The 25,277-nt window shown below is 53.0% G+C and overlaps 1 protein-coding gene across 2 annotated transcripts in view; it reads right to left on the reverse strand.

Moving 5' to 3' along the window:
• fgf12a (fibroblast growth factor 12a) overlaps positions 1–8,798 on the reverse strand; it is a 341,312-nt gene extending 332,514 nt beyond the window's left edge. Inside the window, exon 1 of one of the 2 annotated variants that reach the window (XM_038817142.1) lies at positions 8,656–8,798. In XM_038817142.1, coding sequence (XP_038673070.1) covers positions 8,656–8,668 — 13 coding nt within the window. In that variant the 5' untranslated portion in view covers positions 8,669–8,798. The remainder of the gene's footprint in view (positions 1–8,655) is intronic. The other variant, XM_038817143.1, reaches the window with a different exon arrangement.
• Between the last annotated feature and the right edge of the window lie 16,479 nt (positions 8,799–25,277).

Genomic DNA, 25,277 nt, shown 5'->3' on the forward strand with positions numbered 1-25,277 from the left:
TACTTCTTGGGATTCTCTCTAATCTTACCCACCAGTGCTTTTTCCATGCCGTTGCTTTGTTCTCCTAATTGTTTTAAGTTCCCCCCTGCAATTTCTGTACTCCACGAAGGCCTCTGCTGATTTGCACCCTTTGCACCTGCTAAAAGCCTCTCTTTCTTTTCTTATCCAGTCCTGGATATTCCCAGACATCCAGACTTCTCTGGGCTTGTTGCTCATACATTTCACCCTAAAGGGAACATGTTGGGCCTGTCCTACCCCCCATTTCATTTTGAATGCCCCTTACTGATCTGCTGTAGATTTTCCCACAAGAAGCTATTCCCAGTCTACTTTGACCAGATCCTACCTTATTTTAATAACATCCGCTTTCCCCAATCCAAAACCATTTTTTGCAGACCATGTTTTCCTTTTTCCGTTATAAAATTAAAATTGCACCGTGTTGTGATTGCTATCACCATTGCTCCCCACTACCACCTCAAACACCTGTCCGACTTTGCTCCCCAGAATTAGATTCAACGCCGTCCCTTGTTGAACCTTCTACATATTGACATTAAATGTATTCTGGAGAGCTTGTTAAGAAATCCATCCCCTCATAACCCTTTACTCGATGACTAACCCACTAATGTCGGGGGAAGTTAAAATCCCCTAATATTATTTTTACTCTATTATTATTTTTACACACCTGTCTACATATCTGCTCCTCTGTTGCCCGCTGACTGCTTAGGGCCCATCACTCCCAGAAATGTGACTACCACCTCGTTATTCCTAAACTCTATCCGCAAACTCTCATTTGAAGACCCTTCCAAGATATTGCCCCTCCAGAATGCAGTAACTGATCCGTTAATTAATAATATGGTACCAAATGAACCCTTAATTAATAATATGACACCACCTCCACTTTTGCACACTACCCTGAAGATCCTATACTCCGGAATGTTGAGTGACACTCCTGCCCCTCCCTCAACAACGTCTCTGTGATGGCAACAACATCACGATTTCTTATGTTGACCCATACCCTTGACTCATCAGTCTTACCTATAATGTTCCCAGCATGAAGGTAGATGCCATCCAGCCTTGCCTTACTCCCTTGGCATCCAACATGGTTGAACTCCCTCAGCCTTGGTTCTTTTACTATCATATGTTTAGTCCCCTCCCCTTGCTGGCATAGTTTAAACACCTAACAATAATAATAATTATTATCTTTGTTATGGTCACAAGTAGGCTTACATTAACACGGCAATGAAGTTACTGTGAAAAGCCCCTAGTCGCCACATTCCGACGCCTGTTCAGGTACACTGAGGGCGAATTCAGAATGTCCAATTCACCTAACAAGCACGTCTTTCAGGACTTGTGTGACGAAATCTAGTATAGAACCTTGGTAAGGCCGCACTTGGAAGATTGCACAAAATTCTGGTCGCCACACCACACTTTGGAGAGGGTGCAGAGGAGGTTTACCAGGATGTTGCCTGGTCTGGAGGGTGTTAGCTATGCAGTTAGGCTGAACAGTCTCAGACTGTTTTCATTAGAAAGATGGAGGTTGAGGGGTGATCTGATAGAGGGCTACAAATTATGAGGGGCACAGGTAGAGTGGATGGGCAGGCACTCTTTCCCAGGGTAAATGAGTCAGTCACCAGGGGGCATTAGTTTTAAGGTCCGTGGGGCAACGTTTAGAGGAGACGTGCGAGACAGTTTTTTTAAACAGAGGGTGGTGAGTGCCTGGAATGCGTTGCCAGGCGAGGCTGTGGAAACAGATACATTAACGGCGTTGAAAAGGCACCTTGACAAACACATGAATAGGGTGGGTATAGAGGGATATGGCAGAAAGAAGTGCTGAGGGTTTTGGCAAAGGTTGGTATCATGATGGTCCAGGCTTGGAGGGCCGAGGGGCCTGTTCCTCTGCTGTATTGACTGCATTGACAAAGAGTCATTGGACTCGAAATGTTAGCTCTTTTCTCTCACTACAGGTGCTGCCAGACGTACTGAGATTTTCCAGCATTTTCTCTTTCGTTTCAGATTCCAGCATCCGCAGTAATTTGCTTTTATCCTGTATTGTTCTTTGTTGAAACCAGAGCGCCCGGAGGAAACCCACGCAGACACAGGGAGGACATGCAGACTTCCCTCAGACAGTGACCCAAGCGGGGACCGAACCTGGGACCCTGGCACTGTGAAGCACCAGTGCTAACCAGTGTGCTACCGTGCCACCTCCCAACAGCACTAGCAAACCCACCTGATAGGATGTTGGTTCCATTTTGGTTCAGGTGCAGACCGTCCCAATTGTACACGTCCCACTTACCCCAGAAACAGCCCCAGTGATCAATAAATCTAACCCCCCCCCCCCCCCCCCCCCACCTCCTGCACCAACTCTTGAGCCAATAATTCATCCACCCTATTTCTATACTTGCTGGCACATGGTACTAGGAGTAACCCAGAGATTACAACCTTGGAGGTCCTGCTTTTTAATTCCTGATGCAAGATCGCATCCTTCGTTCGACTTATATTGTTGGCATCAACATGTACCATCATCCTTCCCCTTTGGCACACCCTGATATCACTAACCCTGGCACCAACGCAACACACCACCCTGAAGCCATGTCTACGGCGACAGAAACGCCTGTCTGTTCCCCTAGCTAATGAATCCCCGAACACTATCCTCCTCTGTACCGCCAAACCGGTTCCCTTGAGGAACCAGCTCCCTGATCAGCTTCCAATACAGAAAGCCGATTTGAGATCTGGGCCCCAGGGGCTCGTGCCTGCACTATCTGCCCGTTTCCTCTTGGACTGTCCAGTGGTCACCTTTCTTCCCTCCACTTCCTCCAGTTGCGGTGTGACCACCTCTCTAAATGTGCTATCCACGTAACTCTCAGCATCGCGGATGCACTGCAGTGTATCCAACCGCCACTCGAGCTCCGGAAACCAGAAAACTGTTCACAGTATTCCGGTGCGGTCTAACTAATGCCTTGTATAGTTTTCGCAGCTTTTAGTTTCCATTCCCTTTGCAATAAAGGCCAACATTCCATTTGCCTTCCCCATTACCTGCTGAACTCACACATTACCGGTTTGTGATTTATGCTGAAGAACCCCCAGATCTCTCCGTGTTGCAGTTTTCTGCAGTCTTTCCCCATTGGGCAGCATGGTAGCACAGTGGTTAGCACCGTTGCTTCGCAGCGCCAGGGACCCGGGTCCGATTCCCGGCTTGGGTCACAGGTCATCGTCTGTGCGGAGTCTGCACGTTCTCCCCGTGTCTGTATGGGTTTCCTCCGGGTGCTCCGGTTTCCCCCCACATTCCCCGAAAGACGTGCTGTTAGGTGAATAGGACATTCTGAATTCTCCCTCTGTGTACCCGAACAGGCGCCGGAATGTGGCGACTAGGGGATTTTCACAGTAACTTCATTGCAGTGTTAATGTAAACCTACTTGTGACACTAAAAAAGATTACTATGAAAAAATAACATTGAGCTGCTTTATGCTTCCTATCAAAGTGCAGAACTTCCACATTTTGCTAAAATATATTCCATCTGCCAAGCTTTTGCCCACTCACTTAACCTGTCTATGTCTTTCTGTAGACTCTGGGCACGATTCAACTAAATGGGAACAAAGTCCCAAAGCGAGCATGTTTATCCATGTGTTTCCCAGCACTCGCAGGGCTGAGAAACACATGGCTATACAATGTGACTCCTGTTGTATGAATGGCCTCAGCGGGGAACGCACAGCAGAGGCCGCACCTAGCCCTGTTTGGTCCACGGGGGGGGCTACTCTTACCGGAACTCCCCAGCGTAACGAGAGATCGGGATGCCATTTTTAAATGGCATCCCGATCTGTGAGGCCCCCCGAAGTGACCCCCCCCCCGCCTGAAACTACGATCAGTCCTCGCCCCGCCCTGCACCCCTCCAACACCCACACAGGGCACCCCAGCCCTGGCATTGCCAGGCTGGCTTCCAGCTGGCCCAGCAGTGCCAGGGAACCACCCTGCCCAAAGGGCATGCAGCTGGGGGCCTCTGATCCCCTGGGAGACCCCAAGTACCGTTCTGCCTGGTCCCCGTTTGTGGTGCCTGGTGCTGAATCCCGAAGCCTCAGGTACCTCAGGAATCTGCACATTGGAGTGTAGCCAGCTCTCTCACTCTGATATGAAGATTTGCCAAAAAGTTACCCCACCCATTTATATCTCACGAGGCGATGTGATCCAGGTAGATCCTGGGAGTGGGATCTCCCGGCTTTTATCGGCCATGCCGCACCGTGGCGAGCTGTTTTCGGGCGCAGCGTGGCCATTAGACCCCATCCTCTCACATCCTCACTGCTGCCTTCCAACCTATTTTTTGTGTAATTCGCAAACTTGGCAATCGTACATTCCCTTCCCTCGTCCAAGTTGTCAATACATGTTGTAAATAATTGTGGTCCCAGCACTTATCCCTGTGACACTCCACGAGTTACAGGTTGCCATCCTGAAATTGCTTCTTTTATCAGAGAATTTACAGTGCAGAAGGAGGCCATTCAGCCCATCGAGTCTGCACCGGCCCTTACAAAGAGCACCCTACTGAAGCCCACGTATCTACCCTATCCCCGTAACCCAGTAACCCACCACTTAACACTTTTTGGACACTAAGGGCACTTTAGCATGGCCAATCCACCCAACCCGCACATCTTTGGACTGTGGGAGGAAACCGGAGCACCCGGAAGAAACCCACGCACACACGGGGGGAGAACGTGCAGACTCCGCACAGACATTGACCCAAGCCGGGAATCGAACCTGGGACCCTGGAGCTGAGAAACAACTGTGCTAACCACTATGATACAGTGCTGCCTCTTATCTTATCATGGCCTCTTATCTTACTAAGTAGCCTTTGTGCGGACCTTTATCAAACGTTTTTTGAAAACCCAAGTATATTCCACCTACTGGCAGTTCAGAGCCTAACACATTACTGTGGGTCTGGGGGCAAATGTAGACCAGACCAGGTAAGGGCAGAAGGTTTCCTTACTCAAGGGAATTAATGGGTTTGCAAACAAATTTCAGAGTACCACATTCCTTGTTGGTCCAAATTAAGGGGCAATTTAGTGTGGCCCATCTTTTTGGGTTGTGGGGGTGAGACCCACGCAGACACGGGGAGAATGTGAAAACTCCACACGGCCAGTGATCCGGGGCCAGGATCGAACCCAGATCCTTGGCGATGTGAGGCAGCAGCGTCACTGTGCCACCATCCCGCCCATCAGGTGGGTTTTTACAACAGCCAATGATGGTTTCATAGTCACCATTACTGAGACTAGCTTTATTCTCCAGATTTTATTCATTGAATTTAAATTTGGCCAGCTGACATGGTGAGATTTGAACTCATGGCAGGAGAGTATTTGCCTGATCCCATGTCCCCACAGTATTTAGGTGGGCCTCTGTATCATTAATCGGGTGATATTACCACCATCTCTCATAGAACCATAAAATCCCTACAGTACAGAAGGAGGCCATTCGGCCCATTGAGTCTGCACTGACCCTCTGATCGAGTACCCCACCCAGGCTCACTCCCCCACCCTATCCCTGTAGCCCCCACGCACCGATCCTGGCCAATCTACCTAACCTACACATCTTTGGACTGTGGGATGAAACGGGAGCATTCGGAGGAAACCCACGCACACACGGGGAGAACGTGCAAACTCCGCACAGACAGTGACCCGAGCTGGAATCGAACCCTGGCATTGTGAGGCAGCAGTGCTGACCACTGCATGGCAGCGCAGTGGTTAGCTCTGCTGCCTCACAGCTTCAGGGACCCGGGTTCGATTCCAGCCTTAGGTGACCGTGCAAACTCAGTCTGCATGTTCTCCCCGTGTGTGCGTGGGTTTCATCTGGGTCTGCCAGGTTCCTCCCAGAGTCCAAAGATGTGCAGGGTAGGTGGATTGGGCATGCTACATTGTCCCTTAGTGTCCAGGGATGTGCAGGTTAGGTACGGGAATAGGGCGGGGGTGCTGGGGGTGTGGACCTGGGGTATGGTGCTCTTTCGAAGGGTCAGTGTAAACTTGATGGGCCGAATGGCCTCTTTCTTCACTGTCAGGATTCTATGATTATATACCACCATGCAAACATCATTTCCTTCCTCCTAATTTCTGAATAAAACCAACACATTCTCCAGCTACAGTGCTTCAGAAAGCATAGAAAAGTAACGGCACAAAAAAAGAGGCCATTCAGCCCATCACACCTGCATTGCTTTGGGAATGATATACTAGCCGCCCATTCTAATCCCACCTTCCAACAACCTGGACCCTGGCCCTCTTTTTGCAGCTTACAGCGCTTCAGCTGCAGATCCAGGTGCCGATCGAATGAGCAGAGGTGTTTCCGCATCAACCACCAATTTAGCCAGCGAATTGCAGACACCTATCCCACACCCTCCGCATGAAAAGGTGCTCCTTAAAGTCCTGAAATAAATCTACAGGCAAGCTAGATAAACGCAGCAGAGAAACAAAATGATGCACCAACAAGGGGATGAAGGGAGGCTTGTGTGGAACATAAACACGAGGATCAGTAGGGCTGAGAAGCCAGTTCCTATTCTGTAAAATTATATATCGCATAGTTCACCCCATTCCCCAAAATACCACTTCAGTTAGATATACTGTGTCAGAGGAAGAGAATTATGAAGACATGGTTAACCGTGAACCATTTTACATTGGTCTAAGTGTCCGATTGTAAATTGTGATTCACATGGCCAATAGCATTAACCATTCCACCATCAGCTGGGAGCTAGCAGGGGCTAGAAACTGGACAGTGGAGCAAACACTGACAACTGTATAGCCAGGATGGCGCACACAGGGCTCATGTGCCAATGGGGCTATTGGGTAGTGGTGAGGGCATCAGTCACACTCAGGAGGCAACATGTGCCAGTCCCAAAGATGATCCAAGCCAGCTGTCCGTCAGGTAGGGGTTTCAAACTGGCCGCCCACAGCTTCAAAGTGAAGCTGGGAGTTGGTGCCTCAGCTCCGCATTCAGGCAAGTCGGCATTCTAGCTTTTTTGGGTGGCAGCTTCTCGCTGTCCCGTTACCAACTGCTGGCTTGGGCAATTGTAGGCTCAAGAGATCAAATATGGAAACACGGGGCCCCAACACTGGCCTTAAGGCCCTGGATTTATGTGGGGAGATGGGCCTAACCACTGATTTCAGTACGTGTTCTGGTAACTCAAGGGCTCCCTGTTCGACTTGGCATGCAGTGCCCCCTTTCAGTGAGGAGCAAGCTTCAGCCCACAATGTTATACTCTGCTGGCTGGCACCCAACACTGTTCTCATAAAACAATCACAGTGCCACACAGTTTATCAGCCCACTCTCTGGGCGAGATTTCATTGACAGCACCAAGCTGATTAAAGCACTTGGCTACAAGTGAAACACAAGTCAGAAGCCAATAAGGAGACACCAACAGACTAAAGCTGCCAACAACGCCTAACTCACTTTGTCGTGATCTCTTAACTCATTACTGGTGTTGTCAAGGAAATTAGTAAAAGGAAAAAGAAACACAACCTGAAGAGCAAGAGTTTACAGAACCAATTTGGAACTTTGGGCGGAGGGGGTCCAGACCAAATGACCATCCCCTAGAAATTCAGGCAGCTAACTTTGCAGCCCCTCTCCCAACCTTTTGAAATTGACCACCTTCATTTCAGACCCTCGCACCTTCTGACACACAGTTTATGGAACTGACACAGAAGTGGGGTCCAGTTCAGCAGCTGGGGGGGGGGGGGGGGGTAACTCCAGCAACTCAATGACTGGGAGGGGGTGAACGAGGAGGAAGCAGAGGGAGGGAGGGGGCGAAACACTCCTGCCGGTAAGATGCATTCGGTCATTACATGTGCTCCACGTGTGCAATGCAGCAACTGAGACGGGACGAGCGAGATGGGCTCAGCCAAAAGCATCTTTAAAAAATAACATGACGGGAAAAGGGATTTTAAAAAGAAAACCCTTGCGACCGTCCAAAATTAACCCTTAAACAACCCCCCCCCCCCCCCCGTCAATTCAAGTGGTCAGTGTGGAGCAGTGAGAAGGGACCATTTATTAAATCAGACTGAGCACATTAACCAGCGTTGCTGTTCATTCTCAGCCCCGTTCACCACCTTTATCCCCAAATTAAACACGTCCAGCGGGTCCCATGTCTGGACCATTTGCCCCAACAGAATAATGTCCTGCAGATCAGCAATTGCCCTGCTCCTGGGCAATCCCTGGCCAGGTAGAGGGGCAGAGTGAGGGGGTCAGGTTGCCCTGGCTGGGGGGGTCAGGTTGCCCTGGCTGGGGGGGGGGGGGGGTCAGGTTGCCCTGGCTGAGGGGGGGTCAGGTTGCCCTGGCTGGGGGGGGGGGGGGGGGGGGGGGGGGGGGTCAGGTTGCCCTGGCTGGGGGGGGGGGGGGGGTCAGGTTGCCCTGGGGGGGGTGGGGGGGGGGGGGGGGGGGTCAGGTTGCCCTGGCTGGGGGGGGGGGGGTCAGGTTGCCCTGGCTGAGGGGGGTCAGGTTGCCCTGGCTGGGGGAGTACAGTAGCACTCTCCCTGTTATTGCTGCAGTGGAAGGTACAGAACCCCGGCTCACAGGAGCCCCAATGAAGTGAGTCCAGTTTTACTGCAGTCTCCACCTCGCTCTCATCCCCCTGATTCTCTCCTAAATAATGCAGGAGAAGGAACATTCCAGAAATGCCCGCAATGAAGCTCTTACCTTTGTTGTCCATCTGATTCGCGGCGTTAAATCTCTGGGCAGTCCCAGGGAGAGCGAGAGATGCTTTATTTGTTTTTCTGCAGGTTCCGTGTCTGTCCCTCCTCCCCGACAGCCGCGAATGCGCCACCTGCACACACACAGCGTCACTTAAAGGGCCAGAGAGGCAGAGCAGCTGCCAGTGGCCAGAGAGCTGCTGCCAGTGGCCAGAGAGGCAGAGCAGCTGCCAGTGGCCAGGGAGCTGCTGCCAGTCTCCCGAGAGGCAGAGCAGCTGCCAGTGGCCAGGGAGCTGCTGCCAGTCTCCCGAGAGGCAGAGCAGCTGCCAGTGGCCAGAGAGGCAGAGCAGCTGCCAGTGGCCAGAGAGGCAGAGCAGCTGCCAGTGGCGAGAGAGGCAGAGCAGTGGCCAGAGAGGCAGAGCAGTTGCCAGTGGCCAGGGAGGCAGAGCAGCTGCCAGTGGCGAGAGAGGCAGAGCAGTGGCCAGAGAGGCAGAGCAGTTGCCAGTGGCCAGGGAGGCAGAGCAGCTGCCAGTGGCCAGGGAGGCAGAGCAGCTGCCAGTGGTCAGGGAGCTGCTGTCAATATGCAGGGAGCTGCTGCCAGTGGCCAGTGTGCAGGGAGCTGCTGCCAGTGACCAGAGAGGCAGAGCAGCTGCTAGTGGTCAGGGAGCTGCTGCCAGTGGCCAGGGAGCTGCTGCCAGTGGCCAGTGTGCAGGGAGCTGCTGCCAGTGCAGAGTGAGCTGATGTCAGTGTGTAGGGAGCTGCTGCCAGTGCCCAGTGTGCAGGGAGCTGCTGCCAGTGCAGAGTGAGCTGCTGTCAGTGTGTAGGGAGCAGCTACCAGTGGCCAGTGTGGAGGGAGCTGCTGCCAGTGGCCAGTGTGGAGGGAGCTGCTGCCAGTGGAGCTGCTGCCAGTGGCCAGTGTGGAGGGAGCTGCTGCCAATGGAGCTGCTGCCAGTGGCCAGTGTGGAGGGAGCTGCTGCCAATGGAGCTGCTGCCAGTGGCCAGTGTGGAAGGAGCTGCTGCCAGTGGCCAGTGGCCAGTGTGCAGGGAGCTGATACCAGTGTGGCTCAGAGAGTGTGGACAGGACTCTCTGCTCCTCCCAAAACCTGATGGAGCCGCACACAACAAAGGCCTTGAGGTGATGTTATTGGCCATTGAATAAATCAGATTATTGATTTGGTAATTTACAGTAAAAGGTTATGTAACTCTGCCAGCCCCCTTCAGTACACGGTGTTGGATACAAGACCGACCTGGAGGAGATTAAGAGTGGGTGAAAAGTTTCCTACCCCTTCAAAGCGGAATGAAGTTTTCTGTCTGTTTTTCAACTCACTAAAACAAAACCTGATCTAAGTCACTCTTGGAGACGTTCTGATTCCCATCTTCCCTTCCTCACCACCTACCCCGTCACCCTCTGTAACAACTCCTCCCTCACCCTCCACATCAACTCTCCCCATCCCTCCACACCAACCCCCCCTCACCCTCCACCCCATCACCCTCCACCCCCCCATCACCCTCCACCCCCCATCACCCTCCACCCTCCCATCACCCTCCAACCCCCATCACCCTCCACCCCCCATCACCCTCCACACCACCCCGCCCCTCACCCTCCACACCAACCCCCCCTCACCCTCCACCCCCCATCACCCTCCACCCCCCATCACCCTCCACCCTCCCATCACCCTCCACCCCCCATCACCCTCCACCCCCATCACCCTCCACCCTCCCATCACCCTCCAACCCCCATCACCCTCCACCCCCCATCACCCTCCAACCCCCATCACCCTCCAACCCTCATCACCCTCCAACCCTCATCACCCTCCAACCCCCATCACCCTCCAACCCTCATCACCCTCCAACCCTCATCACCCTCCAACCCCCATCACCCTCCACCCCCATCACCCTCCACCTCCCCACAACCCCCCACACCGCCCCCCCATCACCCTCCACACCATCATCCTCCACCCCCCATCACCCTCCAACCCCCATCACCCTCCACCCCCATCACCCTCCACCCTCCCATCACCCTCCACACCGCCCCGCCCCTCACCCTCCACACCAACCCCCCTCACCCTCCACCCCATCATCCTCCACCCCCCCATCACCCTCCAACCCCATCACTCTCCACCCCCATCACCCTCCACCCTCCCATCACCCTCCACACCGCCCCGCCCCTCACCCTCCACACCAACCCCCCTCACCCTCCACCCCATCACCCTCCACCCCCCCATCACCCTCCAACCCCCATCACCCTCCACCCCCCATCACCCTCCACCCTCCCATCACCCTCCAACCCTCATCACCCTCCACCCCCCATCACCCTCCAACCCTCATCACCCTCCACCCCATCACCCTCCACCCCCCATCACCCTCCACACCGCCCCGCCCCTCACCCTCCACACCAACCCCCCCTCACCCTCCACCCCCTCACCCTCCACCCCCTCACCCTCCACCCCCTCACCCTCCACCCCCTCACCCTCCACCCCCCTCACCCTCCACCCCATCACCCTCCACCCCATCACCCTCCACCCCCATCACCCTCCACCCCCATCACCCTCCACACCCACCCTCCACCCCATCACCCTCCACCCTCCCATCACCCTCCACCCCATCACCCTCCACCCCCATCACCCTCCACACCCATCACCCTCCACACCCATCACCCTCCACCCCATCACCCTCCACCCCCCATCACCCTCCACACCCATCACCCTCCACCCCCCATCACCCTCCACCCCCATCACCCTCCACCCTCCCATCGCCCTGCACACCAACCCCCCCTCACCCACCACACAAACCCCCCATCACCCTCCACACCCCATCACCTTCCACCCCCACCCCCCCGCCCCCTCCACACCGACACCCCCTCGCCCCCTCCACCCCCCCCCCGTCTCCCACCACCCCCCCGCCCCCTCCACACCGACCCACCCTCGCCCCCTCCACCCCACATCACCCTCCACCCACCCGCCCCTCCACACCGAACCCCCCGCTCCCTCCACAAACGTCACCCCCGTCCCCTCCACCAACCCCCCAGCCCCCTCCATACCGACTCCCCGCCAACTCCACACCGACCCCCCCACCCCCTCCACACCGACACCCCCGCCCCCCTCCACACCCACCCTCCCCGCCCCTCCACACCGACCCCTCACCCCTCCACACCGACCCCCCCGCCCCCTCCACACCGCCCCGCCCCCTCCACACCAACCCCACCCCCCTCCACACAACCCCACCCCCTCCACACCGGCCCCCAGCCCCTCCACCCGACCCCCCAGCCCCCTCCATAGCGACCCCCCCCACCCCCTCCACACCGCACCCCCCGCCCCTCCACACCAACCCCACCCCCTCCACACCGACCCCAACCCCCTCCATACCGACCCCCAGCCCCCTCCATACCGCCCCCCCGCCCCTCCACACCGCCCCCCCGCCCCTCCACACCGACCCCTCACCCCCTCCACACCGACCGCCACGCCCCCTCCACACCGACCCCCCCCACCCCCTCCACACCGACCCCCCCACCCCCTCCACACCAACCCCACCCCTTCCACACCGACCCCCAGCCCTCCACACCGACCCCCCCCACCCCCTCCACACCGACCCCCCCCACCCCCTCCACACCGACCCCCCGCCCCCTCCACACCGCCCCCCGCCCCTCCACACCAACCCCACCCCCTCCACACCGACCCCCAGCCCCCTCCATACCGACCCCCCAGCCCCCTCCATACCGACCCCCCGCCCCCTCCACACCAACCCCACCCCCTCCACACCGACCCCCTCACCCCCTCCACACCGACCCCCCCGCCCCCTCCACACCGACCCCCCCACCCCCTCCACACCGACCCCCCCCTTCCCCCTCCACACTGACCCCCCACCCCCTCCACACCGACCCCCCCACCCCCTCCACACCGACCCCCCACCCCCTCCACACCCACCGCCCCACCCCCTCCACACCATCCCCCCGCCTCCTCCACACCGACACCCCCCGCCCCCTCCACACCAACCCCCCCCCATCCACACCAACCCCCCCGCCCCCTCCACACCAACCCCCATCACCCTCCACCCCCCCCTCGCCCTCCACACCGACCCCCCGCCCCCTCCACACCGCCCCCCCGCCCCCTCCACACCGACCCCCCCCGCCCCCTCCACACCGACCCCCCCACCCCCCTCCACACCGACCCCCACACCCCCTCCACACCGACCCCCTCCTCCACACCGACCCCCCGTCCCCTCCACACCAACCCCCACACCCCCTCCACACCGACCCCCTCCTCCACACCGACCCCCCGTCCCCTCCACACCGACCGCCCCTCATCCTCCACACTGACCCCCCAGCCCCCTCTACACCAACCCCCCCGCCCCGCCACACCAACCCCCCATCACCCTCCAACCCCCCCTCGCCCTCCACACCGACCCCCCCGCCCCCTCCACACCGACCCCCCCCCCCGCCCCCTCCACACCGACCCCTCCCGCCCCATCCACACCGACCCTCCCGCCCCCTCCACACCGACACCCCCCGCCCCCTCCACACCAACCCCCAGCCCCCTCCACACCGACCCCCCCCCGCCCCCTCCACACCGACCCCCCCCCCCCCCCCCCACACCGACCCCCCCACCCCCTCCACACCGACCCCCACACCCCCTCCACACCGACCCCCTCCTCCACACCGACCCCCCGTCCCCTCCACACCGACCGCCCCTCATCCTCCACACTGACCCCCCAGCCCCATCCACACTAACCCCCCCGCCCCCTCCACACCACCCTCCATCACCCTCCAACCCCCCCTCGCCCTCCACACCGACCCCCCCCGCCCCCTCCACACCGACCCCCCCGCCCCCTCCACACCGACCCCCCCGCCCCCTCCACACCGACCCCCCCACCCCCTCCACACCGACCCCCACACCCCCTCCACACCGCCCCCCCCGCCCCCTCCACACCGACCCCCCCCGCCCCTCCACACCGACCCCCCCCCGCCCCCTCCACACCGACCTCCCCCGCCCCCTCCACACCGACCCCCCCGCCCCTCCACACCGACCACCCCCGCCCCCCTCCACACCGACCTCCCCCGCCCCCTCCACACCGACCCCCCCGCCCCCTCCACACCGACCCCCCCGCCCCCTCCACACCGACCACCCCCGCCCCCTCCACACCGACCTCCCCCGCCCCCTCCACACCGACCCCCCCTGCCCTCTCCACTCCAACCCCACCCACCCCCTCCACACCCCCGTCCCCCTCCACACCAACTGTCCTCACTTCACTCGATGTTTCCTCACCAGTCTCCTCAAAACCCTTGTCTCTGACTCCGCCCCCACTTCTGTCTCTGACTCCGCCTCCACCTCTGTCTCTGACTCCGCCCCCACCTCTGTCTCTGACTCCGCCCCCACCTCTGTCTCTGACTCCGCCTCCACCTCTGTCTCTGACTCCGCCCCCACCTCTGTCTCTGACTCCGCCTCCACCTCTGTCTCTGACTCTGCCCCCACCTCTGTCTCTGACTCCGCCTCCACCTCTGTCTCTGACTCCGCCCCCACCTCTGTCTCTGACTCCGCCCCCACCTCTGTCTCTGACTCCGCCTCCACCTCTGTCTCTGACTCCGCCCCCACCTCTGTCTCTGACTCCGCCTCCACCTCTGTCTCTGACTCCGCCTCCCTCTCTGTCTCTGACTCCGCCTCCACCTCTGTCTCTGACTCCGCCCCCACCTCTGTCTCTGACTCCGCCCCCACCTCTGTCTCTGACTCCGCCCCCACCTCTGTCTCTGACTCCGCCCCCACCTCTGTCTCTGACTCCGCCTCCACCTCTGTCTCTGACTCCGCCCCCACCTCTGTCTCTGACTCCGCCTCCACCTCTGTCTCTGACTCCGCCCCCACCTCTGTCTCTGACTCCGCCTCCACCTCTGTCTCTGACTCCGCCTCCACCTCTGTCTCTGACTCCGCCCCCACCTCTGTCTCTGACTCCGCCCCCACCTCTGTCTCTGACTCCGCCCCCACCTCTGTCTCTGACTCCGCCTCCAGCCATTGCCCTCACTGAGGCAGGGGCTACAATCTAAAAATGTTGATCTCCAGTGTTGGATCCGAAAGGCTGCAAAGTGCCCACTTGAAGAATGAGGCGCTGTTCCCTTGAGTTTCTGTTGTGTTTCAGTGGGACAATTTCGCAGGTCAAGGTCGGAAATATCAGAATGGGAGCAAGGTGGAGAATGAAGATGGAAGGTGTGTGGGACCTCTGAGTGTGCTTGCAGACTGAACAGGGCTAAAAGGGGTCATCAAATATCTTTGGCTAACAGGGTTAAGGAAAATCCCAAAGCCTTTTATTTGTATACAAGGAGCAAGAGGGTAACTAGAGAAAGGATTGGCCCACTCAAAGACAAAAGAGGGAATTTATGCGTGGACTCAGAGGAAATGGGTGAGATTCTTAATGAGTCCTTTGCATCGGTATTCAGCAAGGAGAGGGACATGACGGGTGTTGAGGCTAGGGATGGATGTTTAAATACTCTAGGTCAAGTCGGCATAAGGAAGGGGGAAGTTTTGGGTATTCTAAAAGCCATTAAGGTGGACAAGATCCCGGATGGGATCTATCCCAGGTTACTGAGGGAAACGAGGGACAAAATAGCTGGGGCCTTAACAGATATCTTTGCCGCATCCTTGAGCACGGGTGAGGTCCCGGAGGACTGGAGAATTGCTAATGTTGTCCCTTTGTTTAAGAAGGGTAGCAGGGATAATCCAGGGAATTATAGACCTGTGAGTTTGACGTCAGTGGTAGTCAAACTGTTGGAGAAGATACTGAGGGATAGGATCTATTCACATTTGGAAGAAAATAGACTTATCAGTGATAGGCAGCATGGTTTTGTTCAGGGAAGGTCATGTCTTACAAACCTAATAACTTGAGGAAGTGACAAAGTTAATTGATGAGGGAAGGGCTGTGGATGTCATATACATGGACTTCAGTAAGGCGTTTGATAAAGTTTCCCATGGCAGATTGATGGAAAAAGTGAAGTTGCATGGGGTTCAGGGTGTACTAGCTAGATGGATAAAGAACTGGCTGGGCAACAGGAGACAGAGTGGAGGAAGGGAGTGTCTCAAAATAGAGAAGGGTGACTAGTGGTGTTCCACAGGGATCTGTGCTTGGACAACTGTTGTTTGTGATATACATAAATGATCTGGATGAAGGTATAGGTGGTCTGATGAACAAGTTTGCAGATGATACTAAAATTGGTGGAGTTGCAGATAGCGAGGGGGACTGTCAGAGAATACAGCAAAATATAGATAGATTGGAGAGTTGGGCAGATAAATGGCAGATGGGGTTCAATCCAGGCAAATGCAAGGTGATGCATTTTGGAAGATCCAATTCAAGAGCGGACTATACGGTCAATGGAAGAATCCTGGGAAATATTGATGTACAGAGAGATTTGGGAGTTCAGGTCCATTGTACTCTGAAGGTGGCAACGCAGGTCGATAGAGTGGTCAAGAAGGCATACAGCACGCTTGCCTTCATCGGACAGGGTATTGAGTACAAGAGTCGGCAGGTCATGTTACAATTGTAAAGGACTTTGGTTAGGCCACATTTGGAATACTGCGTGCAGTTCTGGTCGCCACATTACCAGAAGGATGTGGATGCTTTAGAGAGGGTGCAGAGGAGGTTCACCAGGATGTTGCCTGGTATGGAGGGTGCTAGCTATAAAGAAAGGTTGAGTAGATTAGAATTGTTTTTGTTGGAAAGACGGAGGTTGAGGGGGGACCTGATTGAGGTCACGATTTCAAGGTGAGAGGGGGAAAGTTTAAGAGAGATGTGCAAGGAAAGTTTTTTACGCAGAGGGTGGTGGGTGCCTGGAACGCTTTGCCAGCGGAGGTGGTAGAGGCGGGCATGATAGCATCATTTAAGATGCATCCAGACAGATATATGAATGGGTGGGGACAGAGGGAAGTAAATCCTTGGAAAATAGGCAACAGGTTTAGATAAGGGATCTGGATCGGCGCAGGCTGGGAGGGCCAAAGGGCCTGTTCCTGTGCTGTAATTTTCTTTGTTCTTTGTTCAGTCTGTATCTGCTCTCTCCGTTGATTAAACTCAAATAGGTGCAATAAATTGGTGCGTCACCTGAAATGAAATGAAAATGAAAATCGCTTATTGTCACGAGTAGGCTTCAAATGAAGTTACTGTGAAAAGCCCCTAGTCGCCACATTCCGGCCCTGTTCGGGGAGGCTGCTACGGGAAGGCTGTTACCTTGAAAGAGTGTTTGGGGCCTTGGACAGTGAGAAGGGAGGAGGTACAAGGGAAGGTGTTTCATCTCCTACATTTCCATGCAATGTGCTGGGGTGAGGGAGAGGGGCGGGTGTTGGAGCTGATTCTACATCGCTGACAAGCCCAATATCTATTGCCTATCCTTAGTTGCCCCTTGGTAAGTGGTGGGCTTTCCCCTCGAATCCTTGCAGTCCATGTGGTGAAAGCTCTCCGAGGGAGAACGTTACAGTATCTTGAGCTAGCAGCGATGTCAGGATGTTGTACTTGACTGAAGGGGAACTTTGTGGTGATGTTCTCACGTACCTGCTACCCTTGAACCTCCAGGTGGTAGAAATCGCAGATTTGGAAGGTGCTGTTGAAGGAGCCTTTGTGAGTTGCTGCAGTGCACATTGTAGATGGTACACACGACTGCCAGTGGTGGAGGGATTGTATGTCCAGTTCCAACCAAGAGGGTTGCTATCTGCTTTGCATATATCAATCTGAACCAACCACCAAATGATGATAATTATTCTGTTTATGTTTAAGTTTTCAGACTGTCCAAAACTATGTATCTAGTCCCATCACACACGGTACAATGACACTAAACAGTGCCACCTTGGTTGAGTCCAGCCAAGGGGAAGGGACAAGAGTTAACTTTTTTTCTGTTGCTTTTCAAGGATTCAGAGTGGAAGTGATTTTGAGACATTCGTTTGCTGGAATTTCCTTTAGCCCTCCAATGGGCCACTCTATGATTGTTGACAAGTCCCAGGTGACCATAGGCTGCTTTCCCCTTTGAGTGGGGTGGGTGGGGGGGGGGGGGGGGGGGGGGAAGCTGACTAGTGGTGGTTTAACCTGAGGGTCGCCACACCTCAGGCGAGGGGCAAGGTTGAGAAGTGGAGGCATCATGAATGACCTCAGCTGGTACGGGAATTGAACCCACGTTGCTGGCCTCGCTCTGCATCTCAAACCAGCTGTCTAATCCAGTGAGCACGGTAAGAAGTCTTACAACACCAGGTTAAAGTCCAACAGGTTTGTTTTGAATCACTAGCTTTCGGAGCACTGCTCCTTCCTCAGGTGAATGAAGGGGTGGGTTCCGAATCAAGTGAGCTAAACCTTATACTTTTACTTTACTATTAGATTAGTCAAGTGGTTACTTTCCTTGTGTGATTCAGACCCTAATTATGGTTAACCTACTTAATTCCTCCACGAATTCCCTCAAAGTTAGAAGATTAAGGGATAATTAAGTGATACTTGACGTGATTAAAAAAATATATATTTTTATTCTCCTCCCTTTTCACAATTTTTCTCCCGAATTTACACCCAACAACAATCAATAACTAACAACAAATATCTCAAACCCCATAACAGTAAGAACGATCCCATCCTCCCACCATGCCCAGACATCAGCCCGCATGTTAACATAAACAAATGACAAAAAAAGAAAAAGGAATCAAGGATTACCCATGGCCATCTTCAACATACACAGCCCCCCTCCTCCCGCACCTCCCCCACCCTTCCCCCCCCCAACTAATGTTCGATGTTATCCAGTTCTTGAAAGTGCATAATAAATGGTGCCCATGACTTGTAGAACCTCTCCGAGCTTCCCCTCAGTTCGAACTTAACCTTCTCAAGGGTCAAGTGTTCCGATACTTGATGTGATTAAGAATTTGATAAGGGTCACTTGGGAAGATGATGATGAAGATTATGATGACAATGATGGAAACGATGAAGATAATCATGAGAACCTATGCAGAGTTGGAGTGGACTACACGCTCCTCAGAGTTGTTTCACCATTCAGTAAGGTCATTGCTAATTATCTACCCTGAGTGCACTTTGCCTTCCTATCCCCATATTGTTCTATTTTCCCCCAATCTCCTTCATGATGATGATCAGCATGAAGCTGGTGAGATGCTCAAGGTGATGTTGATCATGTTTATCTATTCAGGCCGTACCAGATACCCTGTTTTTTTATATATGTGCAGGCAACATATTGGAGTGTAAGATCACTCACTGTGGATACCAATCAATACTTCCAATTGGTATCCTGCTGGTTCAAAGCAAAAGCACGATTGCTCTTCCCAGAATCTGTGTTTTGGTTACCATTGTCAGCCCTTTACTCCCGAGTTTCTGTATGTTGCAAAACTGAAGCTTACTGGGGTTATCTTCACCTATCACATGGCTCCCAATATTCTATTGTAACCGTGCTATTATATCAGCACTGTACTGTGGGTGGTATGGTAGCACAGTGGTTAGCACTGTTTCTCCACAGCGCCAGGGACCCAGGTCCGATTCCCGGCTTGGGTCACTGTCTCTGCGGAATCTACATGTTCTCCCCGTGTCTGCGTGGGTTTCCTCCGGGTGCTCCGGTTTCCTCCCACAAGTCCCGAAAGACGTGCTTGTTAGGTGAATTGGACATTCTAAATTCTCCCTCTGTGTACCCGAACTGGCGCCGGAATGTGGCGACTAGGGGCTTTTCGCAGTAACTTCATTGCAGTGTTAATGTCAGCCTACTTGTGACAATAAAGGTTATGGTGTGGGTAGGTTCAGTCGAGGTATTCAAAAGAGAATCGGACTGACATCTGAAAAGAAAGAATGTGCAAGGTTATGGACACAAGCAAGACAGTGGTCCGAGTGGAATGGTCTTTCAGAGAGCGAATGCAGATTTGATGGGCCGAATGGCCCCCTTTTGCACAGTAAAGATCCTGTGGAAAAACAAATGGTAAACCACAAGTGTCTGCATTAAATGAATGAAGGTCCATCAAGTCTGACCAATTATTTGAGATGATGTGGAGATGCCGACGTTGGACTGGGGTGGGCACAGTAAGAAGTCTCCACAACACCGGGTTAAAATCCAACAGGATTGAGAGCTTTCGGAGTGCAGCTCCTTCCTCAGGTGCGTGAAAAGGTAGGTTTCACAAACACATACATAGACAAAGTCAATGATGCAAGATGATACATTAAATGCGAGTCTTTGCACGTAGTTAAGTCTTTGGGCAATTGGTTCCCAATGTGATTTCCAGTAACTGGCCTGGTAAATATTTAGCTCAAAACCTTCTGAGTCAATTTTCAAAGTAGCAAAGATATGTAAGGGGATCAGTTCCACATTAACTGCTTGGGAGTTAGCAGGGAACAAACATTGGTGAATCCTATCACATGTTAAAATCTTCACCAGTACCTCCACCAGCTAGATGGACAAGGGCAGTAAATGCATAGACATATGTGGGCAGTGCGCAACACGGTAGCATGGTGGTTAGCATAAATGCTTCACAGCTCCAGGGTCCCACGTTCCAGGTTCAATTCCCGGCTGGGTCACTGTCTGTGCGGAGTCTGCACGTCCTCCCCGTGTGTGCATGGGTTTCCTCCGGGTGCTCCGGTTTCCTCCCACAGTCCAAAGATGTGCGGGTTAGGTGGATTGGCCATGCTAAATTGCCCGTAGTGTCCTAAAAAGTAAGGTTAAGGGGGGGTTGTTGGGTTACGGGTATAGGGTGGATACGTGGGTTTGAGTAGGGTGATCATTGCTCGGCACAACATCGAGGGCCGAAGGGCCTGTTCTGTGCTGTACTGTTCTATGCTCTATGTTCTATATGATCATCAACAAATTCTGTCCAAATCAAGCACACTATCCTAATTTGGAAATATATCAACTGCTCCTTTATTGTGGGCGGGTCAATGTTCTGTAGCACTGTCCATAACAGCACTGTGCCCACACCACAGGGGTTACAATGGTTTCACCATCACCTTCTCAAGGGTAATTCGGAACAGGCATATCTTCTGGCTGAGCCAGCGACATCCACGTCCTGCAAATGAACAAAGCAACAGTAAACAAAATAAACCACCTGTTAACCAGGGGCTGGTTTAGCTCACTGGGCTAAATCGCTGGCTTTTAAAGTCGACCAAGGCAGGCCAGCAGCACGGTTCAATTCCTGTACCAGCCTCCCCGAACAGGCGCCGGAATATGGCGACTAGGGGCTTTTCACAGTAACTTTATTGAAACCTACTTGTGACAATAAGCGATTTTCATTTTCATTTTCATTTCAACCACCCAAGGGTTGAAGGTGCAAATGCATCAAATACCTTTTATCATTTTTTCTCAGGTTGAGGCATCACCGGTAAGGCCAGCATTTATTGCTCATTCCTACTTTCCAAGTGTTTTCCTTGGCCACTTTAGAGAGCCAATCATGTCTGGAGTCACATACAGACTCATTCCAGGAATAGAGGGCTGGTTCCCTTCACTGAGGGGATCAGTGAACCTTGTGGGGGTTTTAGTGACAACCTGACAGCTCTGTGGTCACTTTTGATGTTGGCAACTATTTATTTTATTCTTTTAAAATCAGATCTGGCCACTAGAATTCAGCATTGTGAAAGCAACATATCAATAATAGAGCTGTCTCCCTCAACATTGTGCTGAATATTACACAGCGACAGGGCCATATACACGGGTTTGGTACACGAGTGATATACAGTAGATGTGGAAACATTTTTGAGATAATACATTTACTATGTACCTAATTACTCCTGGACCTGCCCTTTGAAGTGTTTGGTGGGACAATGTAAATATAGTATTATTCTTTATCTAACTTGTGATGTTACAGGGCGGCACGGTGGCACGCTGGTTAGCACTGCTGCCTAGGGTGCCTAGGACCCGGGAGGGACTGTCCGTGTGGAGTTTGCACATTCTCCCCATGTCTGCGTGGATCTCACCCCACAACCCAAAGATGTGCAGGGTAGGTGGATTGGCAGCAATACTTTTCCCCTTGATTGGAAAAAAATAATTGGGCACTCTAAATTTTTAAAAAATGATGATGTTACATGCTCTGAGACTGTTTGATAGGGTCAGGAACCTTTACTCTGCATCTTACCCCGTGCTGTAGCCGTCCTGGGAGTGTTTGATGGGGACAATGTAGAGGGAGCTTTACTCTGTGTCTAACCCCGTGCTGTACCTGTCCTGGGAGTGTTTGATGGGGAGAGTGTAGAGGGAGCTGTACTCTGTATCTAACCCCGTGCTGTACCTGCCCTGGGAGTGTTTGATGGGGACAATGTAGAGGGAGCTTTACTCTGTACCTAACCCCGTGCTGTATCTGTCCTGGGAGTGTTTGATGGGGACAATGTGGAGGGAGCTTTACTCTGTATCTAACCCCGTGCTGTACCTGCCCTGGGAGTGTTTGATGGGGACAGTGTAAAGGGAGCTTTACTCTGTATCTAACCCCGTGCTGTACCTGTCCTGGGAGTGTTTAATGGGAACAGTGTAGAGAGAGCTTTACTCTGTATCTAACCCCGTGCTGTACCTGTCCTGGGAGTGTTTGATGGGGACAGTGTAGAGGGAGCTTTACTCTGTATCTAACCCCGTGCTGTACCTGTCCTGGGAGTGTTTGATGGGGACAGTGTAGAGGGAGCTTTACTCTGTATCTAACCCCGTGCTGTACCTGTCCTGGGAGTGTTTGATGGGGACAGTGCAGAGGGAGCTTTACTCCCTATCGAACTCCGTGATGTACCTGTCCTGGGAGTGTTTGATGGGGACAGTGTAGAGGGAGCTTTACTCTGTATCTAACCCCGTGCTGTACCTGTCCTGGGAGTGTTTGATGGGGACAGTGCAGAGGGAGTTTTGCACTGAAAATGAAAATGAAAATGGCTTATTGTCACAAGTAGGCTTCAATGAAGTTACTGTGAAAAGCCCCTAGTCGCCACATTCCGGCGCCTGTTCGGGGAGGCTGTATCTAACCTGCGAGGTATTGAACCTCGGAGTGTATCAAAAAGCGCTGAACACCTTTTGGTTTCTTCATCAATCATGTTATTCCACACAAAAATTCTCATGAGTAAAAAAGCACAGGCTGCTCAGGATTCTGAGAGTTTGGGCAGAACATTTTCCGTGAGTGAAAATCTTTCAAATGGAAAATTAAAATAATGCTGAGCTCAGCTTTAGTCCTTGGTTGTGAAGCTCAGATGGGGGAACATTCCTGGAAACCCATTTCATTTTGTCAGAGACAAATTAACCTTAATAAGGATTGATTACATCAGATGCTAAAGCTACACTGAAAATAACTGGGAGGGACCTTCCATTGCTTAATTTTAACCCAGAGAGAAATGATAAGTTGCTCAGAAATATCTGAAAATATAATTATTCTTTATTCTAAAAACCCACCTTCTTGCCAAGAACTAAACAGGACCCTGCCCATGGGGAAATTGTGGCCTGGGTGTTTGTAGAGTTCAGAAAGTCCGATTCAAAATTCTCCTTTAGTAATGGCACAATATTCATGGCACAATAGGGGCTGGTTTAGCTCACTGGGCTAAATCGCTGGCTTTTAAAGCAGACCAAGCAGGCCAGCAGCATGGTTCGATTCCCGTACCAGCCTCCCCGGACAGGCGCCAGAATGTGGCGACTAGGGGCTTTTCACAGTAACTTAATTGAAGCCTACTCGTGACAATAAGCGATATTTAATTTCATATTCCCAATCCAAGTGGCGGGGCTGGTTCACGTGGCGAGATGGGATGGTCACTGTAGGTGCCGGGTGAAAAGACACTTCAGGTCCTTCAACATCCATCAGGGGAATATAGGAACAGGAGCAGACCATTCTTCAGCTCCTCGATTCTGTTCTGCCATTTAATGGTTGATTTGAATCTTAATTCCATCTCGACTGCTTGTTTCCATAACCTTCAGCCTCTTTACCAAGCAAAAGTCCACCAATTTAAATTTCCCAGCTGAATTGGCAGAGGTATAGAATATAAAAGTAAGATAATGTTGGAATTGTATGAGACACTGGTGAAGCCACAACGGGAGTATTGTGTGCATTTCTCGAGAGAGTGGAGAGGAGGTTTACCAGAATGTTGATAGGGCTGGAAAAGTGTAGTTACGAGAGGAGATTGGATAGGTTGGGGGTTATTTTCCTTGGAACAAAAAAGGCGGAGGGGATGAATTAATTGAGGAGTACAAAATTATGAGGGGAGAGATAGAGTGGACAGGATAAAAGTGTTTAAAAGCAAATTACTGCGGAAGCTGGAATCTGAAACGAAAGGGAAAATGCTGGAAAATCTCAGCAAGTCTGGCAGCGTCTGTAGGGAGAGAAAAGAGCTAACGTTTCGAGTCCAGATGACTCTTTGTCAAAGCTAACAGACAGAGAGAGTGGGAAATATTTATACTGTGGAGTGAGAATGAAAGATGAGTCATAGCCACAGAAACCTAATGGCCGCTTGGCCATTAGCACCCAATTTCCCTGGGTTTCTGTGGCTATGACTCATCTTTCATTCTCACTCCAGCATTTTCCCTTTTGGATCAAATTGTTTCCCTTGGTGGAGAATTCTAGAACCAGGGGACACGGTAGCACAGTGGTTAGCATTGTTGCTTCACGGCTCCAGGGTACCAGGTTCGATTCCCGGCTTGGGCCACTGTCTGTGCGGAGACTGCACGTTCTCCCCGTCTCTGTGTGGGTTTCCCCCGGGTGCTCCGGTTTCCTCCCACAAGTCCCGAAAGACATGCCTGTTAGGTGAATTGGACTTTCTGAATTCTCCCTCTGTGTACCCGAACAGGTGCCGGAATGTGGCGACTAGGGGCTTTTCTCAGTAACTTCATTGCAGTGTTAATGTCAGCCTACTTATGACAATAAAGATTATTATTATTACATGGATTCAAGGTAAGAGGAAGACATTTTTTACACAGGGGGGAGTGGAAGCCCGGGATTGGCTGCCCGAGTTGGTGGTGGAGGCCTTAAACTCTTTTCAAAAAGTAGTTGGATTTACACCTTAAATGGTCTAAGGTACAGGGCTATGGACCGGTTGCAGGAAGGTGAGATTAGAATTGGCACCTGTGTGTCCTCGGGCTGGTATGGACATGATGGGCTGAATGGCCTCCTTTTGTGCTGCAACTTTTCTTTGAGTCAATGACCCTCAGCCTCAAAAGCTTTTTTGAGGAAGAAAGTTGCAAATTTCCACAATCCGTTGTACGGTGAAGCGCTGACCTGGCATCATTCCTAACTATTCAGCTCCAATACTCCCCCTACCCACCTCCCCAACACCCCCCCCCCCCCCCCCGAACCAGAGTAAATACCTTCTCTCTATCTACTTAGTTAATCTGTAAACTCCCTTAATCATCTTCAACACCTCATATGCATCACCCTTAATCTTCTGCATTGCACCCACTCCTGAGGCCAGTGTATCTTTCCTGGGGGGCTAGAACTGAACTCCATGCTCTGGATGGGGTCTCCATGAGGTGAAAACAACTGAAACATAACCTGCAGCCCCATTGGGATAAGCCACTTTAATATTTCAGGTGATGATCTTTTATTTGAACGTCAAGCTGAAGGCCAGCGTCGAGATTCTGGTCCTGATGTTTTTTTTTTAATGCTGATGAAAGTGTATTAAACGACTGAATAACCTCCAAGACTATTTGGTTCCACGTCATGAGGCACAGAAGGAGAAATAATATTTCTCGACTGCACATTC

This window comes from Scyliorhinus canicula, chromosome 13, assembly GCF_902713615.1.
Source record: "Scyliorhinus canicula chromosome 13, sScyCan1.1, whole genome shotgun sequence".
Taxonomy (NCBI): domain Eukaryota; kingdom Metazoa; phylum Chordata; class Chondrichthyes; order Carcharhiniformes; family Scyliorhinidae; genus Scyliorhinus; species Scyliorhinus canicula.